We start from the raw sequence: 19,038 nt of genomic DNA, 5'->3' as shown, positions 1-19,038 counted from the left end.
AGAAAAATGGTGTGTTACTTCAGTATATTTATGAGTTTTTAAGGTGCATGGGATGGTTCTTTTCCCCTCCTCCAAAATGTGATTCCTGTAGCTGTCTTGACAGATCTCTGTAATGTATTTTTATCTTTTCCCTGTTTTTGTGTGGATGGGTAACCTGATGTGATAAGCTAGTTATTGCAGTCTCCAAGTTCTACTATCCAATGTTTAAGAATGATTTCAGTACAGAGACTAGAAAATTGAGTATGTGATTTGGTGAATATTCTACCTTAGTAGACCTCAAACAGTGCATTCTTCAGACCTAAAAAAAAAGCAGTCCTAAAATAAAAGTTATGCTCTGCAAGTAGCATGGTGTGTGTATACCAGGGTGGCAGTCTTGATGGTATTTCAGTCCAACTTCTGTAGTGTGTACCAAATGAGTTAAAGATTATGTTTAAAAAGAATACCGGATAAAGGACTTTTCTCCTTACTCTTAAAGGAGAAAATGGGCTGTGTTTGGTTTTTGTTTAGTTGTTTGTTTTTAAATCTCTGAGTATTTGTGTCCTATTTTCTCTTTTAGTGACTGGGGAGTGAGCTGCTGGCATGGAAGTGAGCTGGGTTTGTCCGTGGGAACTGTGAGTAAGGTATGTTTTGTGTTCTTTTTTCTGTCTATAGTCTGCACCTTTTGGTCTTAGGTTTTGACTTGAAAATTGCTCGTAGCCGCTAAAAATGAGGGATAGTATTGTTTAGAGATAAAATATTTTGAATTTGTAATAGTTTCAAGTGTGACAGCTGTGCAGTAAGGACTTTATAGTGTCAAGAGTATAAACAGCACACGTGTGCACTTTTTTTGTGCTGCCGAGCACTTAATAAGACTTCTTTCAAAGGAAGAAGCAGCTGAATTTGTTTTAATTTAGTATCCTTTGAATTGGCAAAGAATAGCAGGAATCCTGATTCTCCCATCCCTATACAATGTTCTTAACATTGCTTATATTTCCATGCTAGGGAGCACTTGCTACTTCTTTTCAATAAACTGGTTAGCTTAAATATGCCTAGACTTATCAAGAAATATTGATCTTAGCTTCTCTATGAATCACTGAAGAACATTCTTACCTATTTTCAGTAGTGGGGAAATCCAGGGGTGGAAAGTCATCTGTTGTAAGGGAAAAAGGGAACAGAATATCTAGTAACTCAATTACTGGGCCTTCCACTTAATGAATGTTATGCTGGGTAGCTGCATTAGAAGATGCCAATAAATGCAAAGAAGTTTGAATTCTGCACCCAGTGTCTGTTGATGGGGAGGAGAGACAAAACCAGTTCAGATTGGTTTAAATTCTGTAGACGGTTTCATACTGTCATGACTAAGGAATGTGACTGGGATCAGAAAACTTCTTGCAGACTGTGTTTCAGGCTTTGGTTTCGCACTGTACTTTGCATGAGGTAACTGTAATTAAAGCTGTAATTTTTCAATGGGCCTTGCTCCTCTGTTCTTCTATTTGTTGTTTTGATGTTTTGTTTTTGTTTGTTTGTTTGTTTTTAATGAGATCTGAAGAATCCATGGTTGCAGGGTTCAGATTGCTATCACAATGGGAAAACAAGCATGTTTCAAGGTGTAGCTTTCCATCAGGACAGCAAGCTGAATTGACTTGCTCTGTGGCTGTGGAGTCATTGCTTGAAGGAGAGAAGATGAGAGTTTCAAACGGTGGTGAGGTGATACAATATACAATTTCAGTCACAGCTTGTGATCAGACTGAATTAGATAAAATGTAAAACTACCTCCTCAGACACATAAAAGTAAGTTGCCAAGAAACCTTGCCAAAAAATCCTTAAGATTATGAAGTTTTGCAGTTTTGCCTGCTGCTTTGTGCTGCAGTGAGTGCTTGTGCCAGGAACTGAACTGACTGAAATTTAACTATTTTATCTTTGTTTTAATTCTTCCTTTTCTGTTAAAAATTTAGAAATTAAAAAATTTATTTTCTTTTATTTTAGTCTAGATATGTTCCCTGAGCTGTCTTTCCTGCCTTGCCCAAGTCATCACTTTATTATGTCCTGTGTCATCTGATTCTAAACCAAAATTTCAAGTCTTCTATCTGAAAGTGTATTGTTTCTTCTGAGGCTTTACTTCCATGCTTCTCTTGTCCAGTGACTTTCTCATTCTCTCTCATTTCTCATGTAGTCTGCTCTACATCCATATTCAGCAAGAGTTCCTCCATACTTTTTTCAGCTGTGAATTTCCAAGTCAAAGCTCACATCTGGCTGCAGATCATCAGCATTCCTTTTTCTAGTTTGCTGCAGTCTCCCTGCTTCCATCGGTTGTTGGCATCCACTGCCACATGCCTTTGCTGCTGGCTGAATCCATTGCTTCTACTACTTGCCCCTATGGGGTGAAGAAGAGTGCTTTGCCTTTAACGTGAAGGAAATCTTAAAAGATGCGTTAGACAGTGATTGCAAGGAAGCCAGCCAGTCAGAAGGTGGTGGAAAGCAGGCAGTCCTGTTCTAAACACACTGCAGTTCATCATGCATTTCTTTGGCAGCAGTGCAGGCTCAAACAGCTTGCTCCCTTTCTCAGCTCCCTCTGTTTTGCTGGCATAGCTGTTTTTGTGGCCATGGTGAACCACTCTGGGGAACACATCCTCCTGGAAAGAAGTGTTTTTCTCTAGATTATTTTTCATCTGGTCCAGTACATGTTGTCTCTGTAAGATTTATGCTGGTTTCACAATGAAGAAGGTATGAGAACGGGAATGTGTAGCAGGCTGCCTGAGTTGGCACCACTGCTAGATATTTAAGTGTGCTCTTTGACATTACAGTTAAGTTGATCTTTCAGTGTGCTGCTCTTGAAAAGGCAGGTCAAACTTCTGCACAGCCTTGCACCCCTGCTTCTTCCTTTGCATCAGAGCTGGCGATTGTGCAGCCACAGGGCACAGCCAGCCAGCTGACTGATCCGGGCAAAAATGGTTTCTGATCTTTTGCAGAGTGAATCGTCTGCTGGTTTGGCTGACCTGAGTCACCCTGTTGGTGCACAATCATTTGATCAGACAAAGGGAAAGCAGCAGAAACCAACAGCTTGATACCAGTAGGCTAAATTCTTCTTTTAATTATGATGTCGAACTCCATCGTTACCAAGGCCTAAAGTACATTAGTGTACCCACTGACACATGACACCTGAACATGACTTTTTTTTTTTCTCTCTTTTTTTCTTTGAACTTCAGCAAAAACTGTTTTTTCTTCAGTAGCTATCATCTTTAGTCTCACAAACTAGATCATTCATTCAACACACTGAGAGATATGAGAGAATTAGGTGTCTGTAAAGGACTTCACCAGTTTGAAGCTTAATGTCCTCTGAAATTAGAAGAATGTTGTCCTCATTCATGCTCTGAACTGAAGTAAGAACTTCAGAAATTGGCGAAGAGTTAATTTTTTTTTTTAGCAAGGATTGTTTGTTCTAAATATCATTGCTAATCTCAACACTAGCTTTGGTATTATCAGTTCTCTGTGTACCCAAAGTTTCATGAGCTTGAAAACCACAAAGTTCCTCCAAATACATATTGAAGAATGAAAAATATTTCTTAAAAAACAGCTGGAATGTCAAACTACATTTCTTAGTTTGCTATTTGTGGCTTTAAGGAATTAATGTTTAATAATGATTTTTCAAGACCTCTTAAAAACTTTCTATCATTGCTGGATTGAGTGAAGCAAATGTTAATGTTCTATGAAGGGAATATTTAGGGCTTGAGAAATACCATCATTGATGAGTGGTTGTTAAAATGATCAAGGCTGTGTTTGTCTACAGCACAAATGATGCAGTTGGTTGCTTTGCACTAGATGTGCATTTTTTCTCCCTCAAGTTCTCACATCTCTGTACAGCTGTTCATGCCTTTTGTCTGATAACATTTCTTGCTTACCCAAGCATATTTTGACTCTTGTACTGCTAGATTTGCTGGAGGTGGTAGCAGAGAGAGACAGTGAAGATTCAAAGATATCCTCTGTTACTGCGGTGTTAGTGGCACAGTACACATACAGATTTGGGTTCTTTAGCTCAGATAAAGTTGTACTCATATATGTTTTACCAGCATCTTCATTCCCATGTGTTGCAATCTTTGCCTTTATAATACTGGCTTTGCAGTATAGTGGCTTGTGATTGTGGCAAAATGGAGTTTACACTTCCAAATCACTGGTTCTAATCCAGAATGAATTTGGTTACTTTTTGATTGCTTTTGTCCCTCTGCCTGTCCCTGCTCCCAATTACTGTAGAAGTGAAGGATGCTGATGACAGATTCATTTTGCAGAAATCAAATGTGTGTGGAGTGTGTGTGTGTGTTAAAATAAAACTCCATAATCTAAGGTGGCCTCTTTTTAGTGGCCTGCATAGTTTGGATTCTTAACTTAAGGTGATTCCTGAAGAAGTCCTTAAGACTGTACCTCTTCCAGGATACAGCCTTCGTGATATTTGCCTCGCTGCTGACTCTGTTGTATATTCTTTCTGGACACTATCATCAGGTTAGCTCTCTATTAACTGGAGAAATAATTCTGCTGACAGTTGTGTGCCTAAATTAAGCTGACTGACAGGAAATTAAATATTTTTTTTAATACAACTTTGTAGGTCTTCCTGTTGGTGACTTTGATATCTAAAGATATCTCTCACTCTGATTGTTGTAACTTCTCAAGCTAATGTGGTGCCTCTGCTTCCACCTGCTGTAAACTTCACTTCTCCTGGGTTATTCTTTTAATTTGCCATGACTTGGGAGATATAGTTGCTTTTTGGGCATGTCATGACATTCTCTTCCAGTCTTCTCACTCATTTCCAAGATTTGTCCACTTCAGCCACTTTGCTCCAAGATTGCCTCTTGGCTGGCTAATCTCAGCTGGCATGATAATTTAACAGAAGGCTGCTCTTAAGTTTAAAATAAAAAAATGCCCTGTCTACTCAAAATAGCACAGCTGTACACACATGCTGTTGCTGTTAGGTGCTGGAGGTTGCTTAGCAATTCTTAAATCAGTAGGAAATTGCTATTGCCCTGGCAACTTGGTCCTATAATGCAAACAAGGGAGAGCTGTTTTGAGAGGTGTCCTTTCTTAATTTGGGAGTTGCATGTGTTTTGTTTTGTTTTTTTTTTCCTGTGCTTCTCTGATTTTTACTCACTTATTTTAAAATTTATTTTATGTTTTAATTTTAAGTTAAAATTCCTCTATGTTTTACTCTGGTTATTGAGTTTTCATGTAAGGGAAGGTGATAGTGCTTGGTTCATTTAAACACTGTCAAGATCTTAATTACACCATGAGTATGTGAATATTTCCAAAATCATGCAGGGGCAATAGGAGCTCTCAGGAGCCAGGAGGTTTTAAGTTATGTTGCTATAAAACACAAAACCACTGTCACAACAATACAAGCATGAACCATGACACCTGGGAAGAAACAGATCTGCTCAAGAGAAACAGTAGACATTACTTGTAAATAATAACTAATCTTTATCCATTTCTAACTTCTCAAGGCATTTAAACACTTCAATTTCAGATAGACAAACAAGACAGAGTCAGTTTTGCACAAGGTATAAGGTTAGGAACCACAGCCATAAAGAATTTTCTGAAGAATACTCCCTTTATCAAACCTGCAAACTACAAAAACTAAACTGCTCTGAAGCTTGTTTTACATGGTAGCTGTTTAAGCGTATCCTCTTGCCATTGTATCACCGTATCACAGTAAACACACAGGAAAGCTGATTAGCTCACTCATTGGTAAAAACAGTATTCTGCTTTATATTTACCATGTGACAAAATTACTTAGAGAAATTTCTCTTGAAGCTGCTCATCCAGGGTCACTGAAGGATAGCTCAAAGCTCGGGAGGTGAGAGGGAATCAAAATAGACACATACAGCATGGAAACCTCTCTGACCAACAGTAGACTAGTGAAAAATAAACTGAGAGTAGGAGAAGGGATTGGAATTAGTTTCCTGTCATTTTAGCTCCATTAATCATCCCATCATAAGGGCAGACAAGCACCAATGTTGGCACAGGGAAGCAACAAAGGCATGCATCCAAGACCTCCCGTTTTGGCAAGAGCTGGCTTAGACCAACTTAGCTGTATCATCCAACCACATCCTCTGGTTAGACACTAACCTGGCACTGCCAACAAAAGGAGCAGTCCAGCCTGCTCATTCCTCACCTCCTGCCAGCCAGCACAGGCTGAACCAGATCAAAGAACTGATCTGTGTTAAGTTAGATCTGTTCGCACACTCCCACACACACTCACACACTCACACACACTACTTGTCTTAATCTGCAGCAGATCTGACTTGCCAGCCAGCCACACAAAAACTTGGTTATCATGAGGGAGAGTAAGGCACAGAGAAGTAAAAAAGAACTCAGGATGGCTACTTTTGATAGCAGTCATTTTAAGGCGTTATTAAATGATTTAGTCTATCCAACATTTACGTTTAATATGGACACACGGACTATGGTGACACAGCTGGGTGTGTAGTTGGCTGTGGACTGGGGAAGTGATTTTATTGAATACCCAAAAAATGTGCAGTTTTCAGCTAAATAGATTCCCCAGTCAAAGAAGGGGCAGTGTAGGGACAGAAGTGAGCAGCTGAACAGTGGAAAACTTAAAGGTTGCTTAGTCTGATGTTGCTGCTATAGAACATCTGTGGTATCACAGCCACTCTTGTCCCAGAAGCAGCTGGCCAAAGAGTAGAAAAATGCCATGATAGAAAGCTTTTGCCTGGTAAGGCAACAGATACGAATCCTTGAGGGTACTTACTCTGAAACCCTTATAGAGGATAAGAAATACTAGCTCTTAATACTGTCCATCAGCTTCTGGATGACTCACTTAAAGATCATGGCACGGTACATTTCTTTATGGGAAAGTTTCTAGTCTGGTTGGAAATGACAGGAAAACAAACACTGTAAAATTTTAATTAGGTTCTAGATATTAATGTGTGTAACTATCTGATTGATCATTCTACAATGACAGTTATAGAGTGGTATAACTGTCTGGGAAATCTAGAAACAGACTTATGTTGGCTTGCAGAAAAGGATTTCATGTCTTTCACAGGACTTCTATATACTGTAGCATGAAAGTTTATAAATCCTCAAAGCATCTTGCAAATCCCTCTCCGCCCTCGTCAGACTTTTAATTGAAAACATTTAAATCAAACTCATCCAATTATAGATTTTATTGCAGTCTTGAGGACTGGATGACTTTTTTCTTTTTTTAATTGTGGCGACGTGTTCCTTACCAAAACTGATCTGAAAAAGGAGTTTTCTTTCCCTTAGGAAGAGGCTGGATGTTTGGATGTACTAATGGTATCAGCAGGTTCTGTCCTTGCGAAGTGCTGGTACAAGCGCTGGTGATGCTGCACAGCAAACTGCACCAGCGACCTGACTGAGCAGAGGTGTAAACCAGAAGGCAGGCTTTTACACCTGGCTGTGTAGAATCTTGTGCTGGCCTGAAGTGGGAGGTGATGTGGAGGAAGGAGAAGACAGGCTCACCAAATACATTTCAATTGTTCATAGCAGTTCATCCCAGTTTTGTTTCATTTGAGATGCAGCCCTATTTGGACTTCCAGAATTGTTGTCCAAACTGACTGATTTTTTTTTTTATTTTTTTTTTTTTTTTTTTTTTGTGTTTTCTGGTGGTGTTCCACTGCTGGTTCAACTGTGCCTTGTATGGAGGAATTGATCCATATGAAAAATTGCATTTCAGATGAATCAGCTTTCTGATACAGTTCACAGTATGGCTCTACAAGCAGCACATCCAGCACAATTTGACATAGTGGCAGAGCAAGAATGAGTGTCAAGCCAAGGTTTGCTTAAGCTGTGTTCCTTTGATGTGGGACAAACACTGACTGACATGCCAACTAGGATTAAGATACCTTCCGTCTGTGTCGTTTTCTGCATGAGTTAGGAAATGTGCAGGTCCAGGTGCAATTCTGGATAGTCCAGCTGCTCTGATGAAGTCTCATTGAACAATTTAATGGAGAAACTCTGGTTTATAATCTCAGTACCAAATAACACCCTTTGGTGTGGTGTTGCTCAAGGTCACATAGGGAAATGGTGTGTGAGCATGAGTCTTGCTCCTTCTTGGGCTGTAGCTGGCTCTGCTGGACTGTTTTCATTGTGGCTTGATACTCTGCTTTTCCATAAATGATGCAGTTTCAGTAGTCTGGCTAATGTCAGTATACTGATTAGGGAAATAACACTGTTGTTAAAGTGGTGCTTGAAATGTGTTTTTCCTAGTTCATCATGCAGGTTACAAATTCCTCTTGAAAAGAAAATCCAGTATGTTAGAAATTCTTAAAGACATTTGCTATTTACTTAGTTGAAGCAGATCTTTCATATTTGAGACATGTCAAGGGTTTTTTTTCCTTTTGAGAAGAGGAAGGGAATTCTTCTCTTCTAGGGTAAATTGAGAAGGGAAGGTTGAGAATTCTGTTGTTCCATATCCTTGTTGGGTGAGTGTTAGATATGTCTGTCACCTGTTTGTGATTTCAGGCCTGGCTGCACTTGTGCTTCCGCATGATCTGACCACCATGTGGAACTAGGCAAGGTGTAATGTCTCCAGTACATCTCTTTCCATAAAGCAGATTGGCTTTGGCTCCTGGAAGTGTTGACAGTAGCCCTTACCAGCCAGCTTCCTACCTGGGCAATTACTCTTCCTTTTAGCTCCTTTCCACAGGTCTCTCATCCTACAGGGACAGGGCCTGAGGCCAACTATATTGGTTGTGTTTTAACTCTTTCCAACCTTTGCAAAGGTTGTTGTGGTTTAAGCATATGTGTTTTCAAGTTTTCTCTATCCATTATTAAGAGGAAGGCATGATACCAATTTTTTATCTTTTCAGATTTCTGTTACAAGTTGCTTTCAAATAGATATGATTTTATGTTTGCTTTGAACAGGAAAAATACCAAGGAAGGGATAGGCACTTTCTAGCCAAATTTTAACTGAAGTAAAAGCAAGTACTTCATATGGCAGTAAGGTTTGGCTCAGTCTCATTTGTTTTGTTTTAACAAGCACCAGCTTCAGTTGGTGGTGGTTTTTTTTGTTTTCTATTTTTTTTCTCCACCCTTCTTTTCTTTGCTTCTCTTCAGATCATGACATAGGGTCCTGGGAATGAATGAACGACAACGTGGATGAAATAGCATGTTTTCATTACCAGTGAATTCTTATTGTTGTCTTAAATATCTGCTGAAAAAATTCTTGAAACAAATTTTTGTACCACTTATAACTTTGTTCTGGATATTACAGAATAAATGGTGCTAATCAACTGAAGTATGCAAGAGGGGAAAGTGACTATTGTTGATGTTGTCACATGTCACACTCATCCAGGTTAATTATGAGTGTTAAGAGGGGAATACTTAATAAAATCTGTATTGTTAAAATCCTTGTTTCAAGTTTATGCTTTTTGATTGGTTTCTGGAGGATTATCCTGATGGTTTTGACTCTGCTCTGCCTGCATCTTTTTGAAGTTGAAGGTTAGTGTCTGCAAGTACCTTTTGCTTGCTATATTACAATGGTGCAGCCAAGTCTTCCGAGTTGAAACAGCAGTATGCTAAGAAGCAGGAGACCTCATCCTCATTAATCAAAACCAAATATGATTGCCCTTGTATAATGTCCGTTATTGTTTAAATGTTGACACAGTAACCATTTCACTGGAGACTTACAGCTGGTTTGTTTCTGTTTAAATTACTGAACAGAAAAGAATTTTAATTTGAACATACAAGTGGCTTTTGAATACTTATTTAAAGAATTATGGAAATATAATAAAACATTTAAAAATCACTTGTTTTGTTAAAGCCCTTTATATATTGCACATTTTGGTTACTGTAGCTGAGGTTTAAGACAGGAAAGCTTTTTTGTTTGTGTGGAATATTTTTATTTCATTCATTTTCACTGATTGTGAGTGGGGAGGACATCATGGACTAAGTGAATTATTTTTTGACATTCAGTTGATTTTTATCTGAAAATTCTCATTTATTGTACTCAGCTGTCCTTCCAGGTTTATTATTTATTACTTTACCTGACTGGATTTCAAACAGACTGTTGTTAAAACACTATTGTTGGTATAAAGGATGGTAGTCAAGAGTTCAACAAGGTTCCAAATAGGCTAACTTCACTGGAGCGAATCAATCTGTGTCTTCTCAAGACTGGGTTCCTAAAATACTGAAAGTTGAGAATGTTCTCATGCTTTCTAAGAAAATTTTAATAATCTTCATCATCAGTAGTAGTTTCATCAGTAGTTTCTGGTGCTGTTTATGCAAGGTTTACACAAGTTTTTAAACTGCTGAGTTGAGCAAGTTTCATTGGATTTCAACTGATGGTGATCACACAAACTCAACACGTTTCTCTCCAGCATGGAAGACACCGTGATGAACTGGACATATGGCCAACACTCTCATGTGAGACTTATGGTCTATTTTTTGCTGTTTTGTCTTGCAGGTTGCCATCACGAAAGCCAAAGTGGATTTCTCCGGCGTGGTGTGCCTGCCCCCTTCCGTCATTGCTGGAAATGGGCTGGACGGAGGAGGGGCTGGCGAAAATGACGATGAGCCGGTGCTGGTGTCCCTTTCAGCGGCCCCCAGCCCGCAGAGCGAAGCTGTTGCCAATGAGCTGCAGGAGCTCTCCTTGCAGCCCGAGCTGACCCTCAGCCTCCATCATGGCCGGAACCCCAACCTCCCCCCACTCAGTGAAAGGAAGAATGGTAAGTGGTACAGTGTGCTGGTGTCTCGTGCAGTGTGTCCTCACCAAGTGGTGGTGTCATGGTAAATGTTCTGATAACGGGTCTGCTTTTTATTGCTTCTTACTATGGTAGGAAAAACTAATGATCTAGAGTTCACAAAATGTGTTTACACTGTTCGATTGGAAGGATTCGTGTTAGTGGCTGTGGAAGTTCCACAGAGCTCCAGTGATAAACACTTTATATTATTACTTTAGGTGAACGCCAGAAACAGCTTCCCTGTACCTTGTGTTTACTGGGTTCTGCAAAACTGAAACAGTCAAAGGAAGTGTTAGCTCACCTTCAGACTGTAGCCATCTGTAGATTTTTCTTTGTCACCTTGGTCTACACTTGCCCAGGGTGATTTTCTCACTGCAAATGTCTGAAAGGTTATTTCAGACTTCCTGGAAGGAGAAGCAAGACCTAGAGTTAAAAATCAAGTGTTGCAGTAGGCCTAATGATCCTAGAGTGAGAATGGCCTCTGTATGTTTCTCAACTTACAAGTATCTTATGGGCAACTATATAGTGGGTTACAATACAGTGGCAAAATACAAGGTCACTCAGTGACCAGAATTCCTGGCTTTGAAAGGCTGTTAACTGTCTGAAGCTCAGGGTCACCACACTGCCATGAAAACCTTTGCATGTTCAGCCTCATCCTGTGAGAACGATAAAACCATATGATAAGCGGTGGTTTCTGTTTGTGGGTTCCTTTTGGTGATCTCTCTTCACTCCATCTTTTGGTGTGTATTTTGGTAACTCTTGGCAATATGAGGGTCTTGTTGCAGTCTGAATTCATGCTATCAGCTGCAGAGTACTGTGGATTTGGGCATGGTGAGTCCTGTGTGCCTTAGTGTTGGACATTATGGAGTTGCATGACACATCATATGAGAAATCCTGGGGAGCTTCAGAGTGGCTGTATAGCCAAAACATAATGTTTATAGTAAAGTGATTTAGAATATGTGCACTGAAGGACAGTAATTTGCATTGAAGGGGTACCTCATTTAACATGGCTGGATCTTTATATCTAGAAAATGACCATGCCTTTCTCTGAATTGTGTATCAGTGTTTTGCAATTTGGAGGAATTTATTAACTTAAACCCAAAGTGTTGGGACTTTAGGAGGTTAAAAAGACTTTCCTCATTCATATACATTATACCATCATTATGTGATCACAGTTATATTTACAAAAAATGGAGAAGATAGAAATGGCACTAACAGAACAGAAAACTTCTTAATGTTTTCAGTCTTCTAAGATAAAATACAACAGATAGAGATAAAGGTGGTGGGTGGAAAATAGAAGCACGTTGGAATGTTAGTCAGCAAGGTAGACTGTGATCTCAGCACTTCCCAACTAGTGGTAGACTTGGGCATTTTATAGTTATGGAAGCAAGGAGAGATTTCAAATGGTGTTTAATCGAGATAGCAATGAAATGGATAGAGAGCTGGAATATGGGAAAAGCATATGAACCTTTGGTTCCAGCACCCTACAACTGGCCACCTGAAGGTGACATTGTGATTTTTCTGGAAGCAGGATTCTTCTCTTAGCCAGTAAGGCATGATCAAGTGGGAAGAAGCAGTTTATTTTTGATGCCACTGGGAAAAGGATACTAGTGCAGGGAACAGATAAGAGTACCTTTCAGAAAAATGAAACTTGCAGCAGCAGTCTGAATGGCATTGTTATAAAGGAAAGGATATTCTGGCACAGGAACAAAAGTCTTTACAGGATTCTGTTGTTTGGATAAGTTTAAAAATTGGTATTTTGGGAATATTTAACAGAAGTAGGTAGTTTTCCTCTATCTGAGTAATGTTATTTTTATGGACTCAGCTTTGAAGTGGTGTTATTGTGGGCCACAAATCTGCTTGACTGGAACAGGTAAAATAGAGTTGTACTTTAAAAGTATTTGAAAAGGAACACCTCTGCCCATATCTTTTGCCAAAGAAAATTAGGATATTCCCGGAAATGACACATTAGGTGGGTCTCTTCAGAGCTGATTCTTTATCAGGGCTCAGCACAATAGTGAGAATTTTATTGCTGGAGGGGCAGCTTTTCAGGCGAGGCCTAAAGTCCAAAGTCCCTGGGCTAGATTATCTGAATATTCCTTATCTTTGGAGGTACATGGGAGGTACACAATGCTCTTTTCTCCTAGGCTGCAGTATTTTATGTGTTCTTTGTGTGTACATTCATTAAAGTATTGTGGGAATGAAAAGTGCGGTTGAAATATAGTTGTTTGCAAACTGTCACAGCATAAAAGAACACTTGGTTTAGTGGGCTGCTGAGAAATTCAGTGAGCTGTTAAGAAATTTAGCTGATGCATTTTGAATTAATAAATGGTTTCCTTCAAATGGGAACTTCTCAGTTATCTTGGGGTGGAGGTTGCACAGCCGTTGAAAGCTGTTGAACTTTTTAAAACTCCTTTTTAAATATGGCATACCTTTGTTGTTGTGTCCTTGGTTTCAAACATGTTAAAAAAATTCAGAGATGATCTACCAGTAGAGATGGCAATCTGCTTACACATTTGAGCAATCCAAAGTGGTTGTAGAACATACCTTGTGCAGTGACAACTTGCCAAATTCAAGGTATGAGGAAGATTCAAGCTGAATGGCAGTGGGAGGGAAGGAGATGGTAAGAGACTTGCTGGAAGCTGCCTATCTGTGTCAAAGGGTCTCCTGTTTGCAGTTTTGGACAGGCACTGCTGACTCACAGCTGAACTAACTACTTAAGCTGAGAGTTTCTAACAGATTAACTCTTTCTGTAGCTTTTGCTAAATAGACTTGGCTTATCTGTGGGTATCTGTAGAAAAGTTGTACATGGGTTGTGGCATGTTTGCGACAGACTGTGGCTCTGGAACATAAACTATTAGCTGAGTTAAAATAGAAATTTCTTTGGCTTATGAAGCATCATGGAATTATGTATCCCATGGGAAAACAGGGAGTGCAGTCCTGTATACACATGCTGCCGTATGCCCTAGGACAGAAGATTCCTTTTTAATTTTTTTTCCCCTTCTCTTAGAACTGAAGAGCAGCCAGACGCAGTTCCTGGGGGTTTTCTTGTTGGTTTTGATTTGTTTCAGATCCAGATTTCTCTTAATATTCTCTCTTATCACAGCTACACATTCTCCTGGAAGGATAGGTACACCTGGACACATGGGTGTAAAGACCATGAACAACTTGATTGAATAGCTGCTGTTAAGTTACACAATTAAAGTGCAATAAAACATATTAAGGATATAGAATTTCAATATGAAGTATTTGAACACAAATAGCTGGGAAGCAATTTTTTGTCACTTCAGTGGAAGAGACCTTATGTGGTAAGGTGTAAGTAAACTATTTTGACAGAATTGTTAGGTTCTGTTCAGACATCAAGCTTAATGGGACATTAAAGGTGTAGTTATTTAATTTGTGCTTCAGAGTGAATTTTCTACCCCGTATTTACATCCCTTTTCTACTGGTGTTCATCAAGGCCTCAACTTTCTTTAACTATGAGACATTACCTATGACCGAGTCATTTGTTGCCACACAAGCCAGAAAAAGTCCTTTAAGGAGGCATCTGAAGCTCTTCAGTATATGTGGTTTTTCTTGGTCACCTATACTAAGATTCTAAGATAACTTATCCCTGCCCTTAGGGCAGAGTTAGAGCAGGTCCCTGATGAATGCATTTACAAAGAAAAAAAACAAAAACAAACAAACAAAAAAAAGCCCTCCCAGGTGATAAATATACGTATCTTAGGTAGTTGGATAATTTCTAAAAAAAAAAAAAGAGGTCCTCTTCTCCTTAACTTTCATTTGAAATTATGATAATTGCTCCACTAACTTATTGACCCTCTCTCTTTGCCCGTTTTCCCCAGATGAATTCATAGTTATCTTTGTCCAGGGGTTATGAAAACCATTGTATTAGAATCCTCCAACACTCCAGGTTTATTCTCAATGTCAGCTTGTTTGAGATGAGGTAACATTCTTTCCAATGAACTGTTGCATTTTATGGTTACTTGTCTTGGATGGAACTTGCATCAGCTTGCTGGTGATTAGGGTTTACTTGATCTGGGATTCTTGCCTTCTACAGAGTACCATACGTGTTGGGGGAAGTCTAGTAGGAATGTGTGGAATTTCAGTATGACTCAAGTCATATAAAAGGCATGTGCTGTAGGTATGGGAAGGTATTCCTGTTAGTGCTGTACAAAGCATGGGATAAGTAGTTGCTATGTAAGCTGTTCTGATACTCAGAAATTGCAGAGCTGAACTTTTAAAATGGTTCTAAAGCTCTAATTTACTGCCCATGTTCTTATGCCCATTTACTATTAAAATAAATGAGTGTTAGGGCACCTTTTTTATTTTAAATAATTGTGTAGGTAATTGATTCCTTTAATTCTTTTATTAGGCTATACATTCCTATCTCCGTCCTCTGCTATCCCTTTCCCATTTTGAATTGTCATTACACTGAATACAGTTAGACTCAAACATAACTTACTATAAAGGGTTTGCAAATTTTATTGTCTTCTTGTTATTCTGACCTTAAAAACAATAATAATGTTTCCTTAAAATTGTGTCATAAACCATTATTTTAAAAAGTAAATTATGTGACTCATGAACCCATTTGAGAAGCTAGGCATGTTTACTTATAAACAAGGATAGTATTTTTTTCCTGAGAAAGTGTTTTAAAGATATGAGTAAATTGTTTTTTCAGTTTTTTGAGGTCTGGTGGTTTTCTTCTGGAATAGTGGGACTCAAAGTTACATTTCATTACCAAGCACTGGTTACTGCCTCATCCACAACTTAGATGTGAAGAAGATTAAGTCTGTATTGTAGCAAAAGGACCAAGACAAGAAATATATAGTTATCTCTGATCCGTCCTTCACACACATTCCAGTGAGGCTTGTTGTTTTCTCTTGTGTGAGAGTAAGGGGAATGGTTATTAGAACAAAAACAACCAGTCTGTCTTGGATAGATTTGTGTTACGAGACTTTATGTCCCAGGAGACTATAAATTTAGCATGCTGTCTGAAAGTTTCTGATAGAGCTATGAGATCCAGAGCATGACAGAAATGACTGGCCTGTTACTGATGGGAGCTACCAAACAACTGAGAAGTGGTAATCTCCCTGAAATATTTTAAACAAACTTTTAAACAGTGATGGGGGAATAGTTGAGCTGGAAAGAATAATGCCAAAGGCAGCTTTAACATGGTGGCTTTAACAAGTTAGCTCTTAACAAAGTTTTCGTTCCTTGTCAAGTTAACAAGGCTAACACCTTTCTACAATCACTCACTCATAATATTACTCTCACCTTCTGTTTTTTCTGTCTAATTTCTCTCTTACTCCAGTTTGCCTTTGAGGTTTCAAGCTTTGGGGCTGCTGGATGAATGTTAGACATACAATTTGATAGCTGTTTTAAAAAACATTCCCTTTTTATGAATTTAAACTGCTTGCTAAACAAGTCAGGCCCAGATCTGGGCAACGGTTTTGTCTGTGTGAGGACTTCTGTTGATGGTTTTGCTGTTTTGAGTGTTAAGGTCGGTAATGGTGAAAGGAAGCCTGGCTCTTTAAAGGGAGAATGCCATTCAGCAGGATTCTCAATCTGTTCTACTTAAACAGAGAGTGGCTGCATATCAAAAGAAAGATTGCACTATTTCACAATAGTCAATTGCTCTTAGTACTTAACCAGCTTTGGGACCTTTGCTGCTTCTGTAATGTGTGGCTTTCTGGAACTCAATTTTATTGGAATACCATCAGCCACTTCTGCAGCTGTAGCTCTGCCCCTGCCACGATCAATGCATTGCCACAAAGTATAATGGCAGAATCTCTGTCAGAAGACATCTGGTAGTACAGTCTTCATCTTCCTTGCTGGTCAAATGAGCAACATCTGCTTAATGCTTTAAATTTCATCTACCTCTTTGTGGTCACTGACAGTGTACACGTGCATGCTTCAGAGAGTTAAGTGATGTTCCTGGAAACTGTCGGAAAGATTTCCTTTCCACTTGGGTCATACTGCTTCCTCTTATATTTCCATGTATCACAACAAAAACAAGCATACCTTCTGCTAAAAATGGATGTTTCCTTTATTTATGATGCATATGAATATTCAGAGGAGGTGGTAAAGTGAGTTATTTCTGTCTCTGAATGATCAGGATACAGTGCACTGTTGCAGTTCCTTTTCATAAAGATTGCATAGCAAGAAGGAACATTTAGGCCTGGGATTTTTGCCTACTCTGTCTGCAAATGTAGGACTGCAAAGGTGGCACTTGAGTATGAGAGAAACACAAATTAACTGATTCTTGTCCTTTTAAAACACACTAATGTATGGAGTGTGAAAACCAGGTAAATACTACGATATAATCACTTGAAGGGATCCTCCTGCATTGTTTAAATATGATAAATTAGTTTTTCCTGCCTCCTTTAAAGCTCCAGATGTGTTTGTGTGTGGGAAGGAAGATATGCTGCCAGAACCTGCCATGCTCTTACCTCAGCAGTTGAGCAGCTGTCTGGGAGCTCTTGTATCTGAATGGTAGAGAAGTCCTGAAGTTATTTCATGTTAGAGTGGTCAGAAAATAGGGCTTAAGCAGTTTTGCACACCTAGGTACTCATTTTTATGCATACTGTTGTGGCAGGAGAGGAATTCTGACTTGCTAAAAAGGAATTTAAAATCTAAAAATTTGTCTGTATCTTAGATTTGCAGAGCTCAATATATTTTAGGGCTTGGTAGAAATATATGCAGTTACTTATTTAGATGACCTAAAGAGAAACGATGATGAGCCTTGTGGAAAGATGGGGAACGAGGGAAAGGTGCTCTGGGGACAGAAGTGTTGGAATTAGTTTGTTAAGATAATTAAATTATCTGTTGGTCAAATTACTTGAGACTCTTTAGAGACCAAGACTGAATTTTCTTTCTGTTGGGAGCTGTAATCATCTAGTGAGGAAAGACTTAATTCTATTTTTATCTTTTACTCAATAAATACTTGACTGTGAAAGTTTTGTCCACTCTCCCAAATAATCCCAAATAATGAAACTGATCATGTGGATGTGGGAAACAAGACTGAATTTTTTTAACCCCTAGTCCAGTTAGATGGAGGGTGTGATCCATGGTGGGAAAAGTCTGAATGACACAGGCCAAGTTTTTTGTTTTTAAGAAACAAAAACAAAACTACCATCTGTTAGAGTAGCTCAGGTTTAGTGATTAGCAAGGGGAGTTGATTCGGGGAGTAGTTTAATTACTGAGAAAAAGGACTGGCAAAGACTGAAGAAAAGTGACTGATCTATCAGCAGGATGTATATGACTTTGTCATGTTGTTTCAAAGCTGAGGATGTCTGCATGTTTATGTTAACACTGGGTCTCCTTGTCCTTGGAACGAAATTGCCTCATCAGCAGAGCCCCTTAGGGGATTGAAAGTCAACCCGAGACGTCATCCTCCTCTTATAAAAGGGGAAAAACTGCCAGTTCTAGTGTCTCTGACCCCTCCCTCCCCCTCCCTTCAATTTACAGAGCATCAAGGGGCGGACCTTACTTCTGCAAACTTCACATCTTGCTCTCCCTTGCAGTATTCATTTTTCTCCTAGCAGTAATTTGATCTTGGACTATTCCAACTTGCCTGTAGTGAATAAGCAGAGAACTGCATTTTGAAAGACTTGAGTTTTCTCACTGGGCACAGATTTCATGATGCAAGGATGAGAATTTCTTGGAAGTCTTGAATGAGATTAAAGTTAAGAGATCCTCTTGGATTATTTTTTTTCTTTAACATATCTGTGTTTGTATAAAGAGAGGTCTTTAAGGGCTTGTAACTGTTGAGAAAGGGATCGACATGACACTGCTGGAACCAGAAATGCAGATGACAACACTCCAATCAGGTACCACTTCAAACATATACCGTGGCTAATTTTTCCTAGTGAATCATGGTTGCTGAACTATATAGGAACTGCCGGGAAGCTGTGTGACTTCAGATAAAGACAAATTAGAGAATTGTGGTGATTTCATGTGCAGGTTGCAGATGGGTACTTTTAGGATGTTAAATACTGTTCAATTTAGAGCTTCATCAGAGATAAAATTATCTCTCTTTTCTTCCCTTGTTGGTCTCCAGTGTTAAACTTATGTGTCTTATGAAGATTAGAAAGCTTCAGTCAAAGCTAAGACCTGTTCTAAAAACCTGTTCCTCCATTTAGCTTTTGACTGATTTACGTGGTTTTACTGTTAATTATTTTCTGATTAAACATATTTTTGATACTTTGGAGTGATTTTAAATTGCATGGTTTGGGAAAAACTTGTATTTGAAACTTTTCAATACTTGTTTTATATCTTGAAAGTTTGTTTCCTTGAGAATGACAATGGTATTTTGTTTACATGATTCATTTGTAAGTACTGTGGCCTTTTG

The 19,038-nt window shown here is 38.9% G+C and overlaps 1 protein-coding gene across 9 annotated transcripts in view; it reads left to right on the top strand.

Moving 5' to 3' along the window:
- Positions 1–19,038, top strand: part of MRTFA (myocardin related transcription factor A) — a 122,353-nt gene that overhangs the window by 37,718 nt on the left and 65,597 nt on the right. For 7 of the 9 annotated variants that reach the window (XM_086885668.1, XM_086885667.1, XM_086885669.1 and 4 more), the window contains 2 exons: positions 557–620; positions 10,409–10,670. Coding sequence is in view for 2 of the 9 variants with exons in the window: in XM_086885664.1 (XP_086741790.1) it covers positions 18,472–18,517 (46 nt within the window). In the remaining 7 variants the exon portion in view is untranslated. Of the gene's footprint in view, positions 1–556; positions 621–10,408; positions 10,671–18,117; positions 18,518–19,038 lie in introns of those variants that run through there. The other 2 variants (XM_086885664.1, XM_086885663.1) reach the window with 2 other exon arrangements.

Source organism: Cyanistes caeruleus, chromosome 4 (assembly GCF_971803275.1).
Source record: "Cyanistes caeruleus chromosome 4, bCyaCae1.hap1.1, whole genome shotgun sequence".
Classification (NCBI taxonomy): domain Eukaryota; kingdom Metazoa; phylum Chordata; class Aves; order Passeriformes; family Paridae; genus Cyanistes; species Cyanistes caeruleus.
Note: the sequence above shows the minus strand (reverse complement) of the source record. Positions and strands in the feature narration are given on the sequence as shown.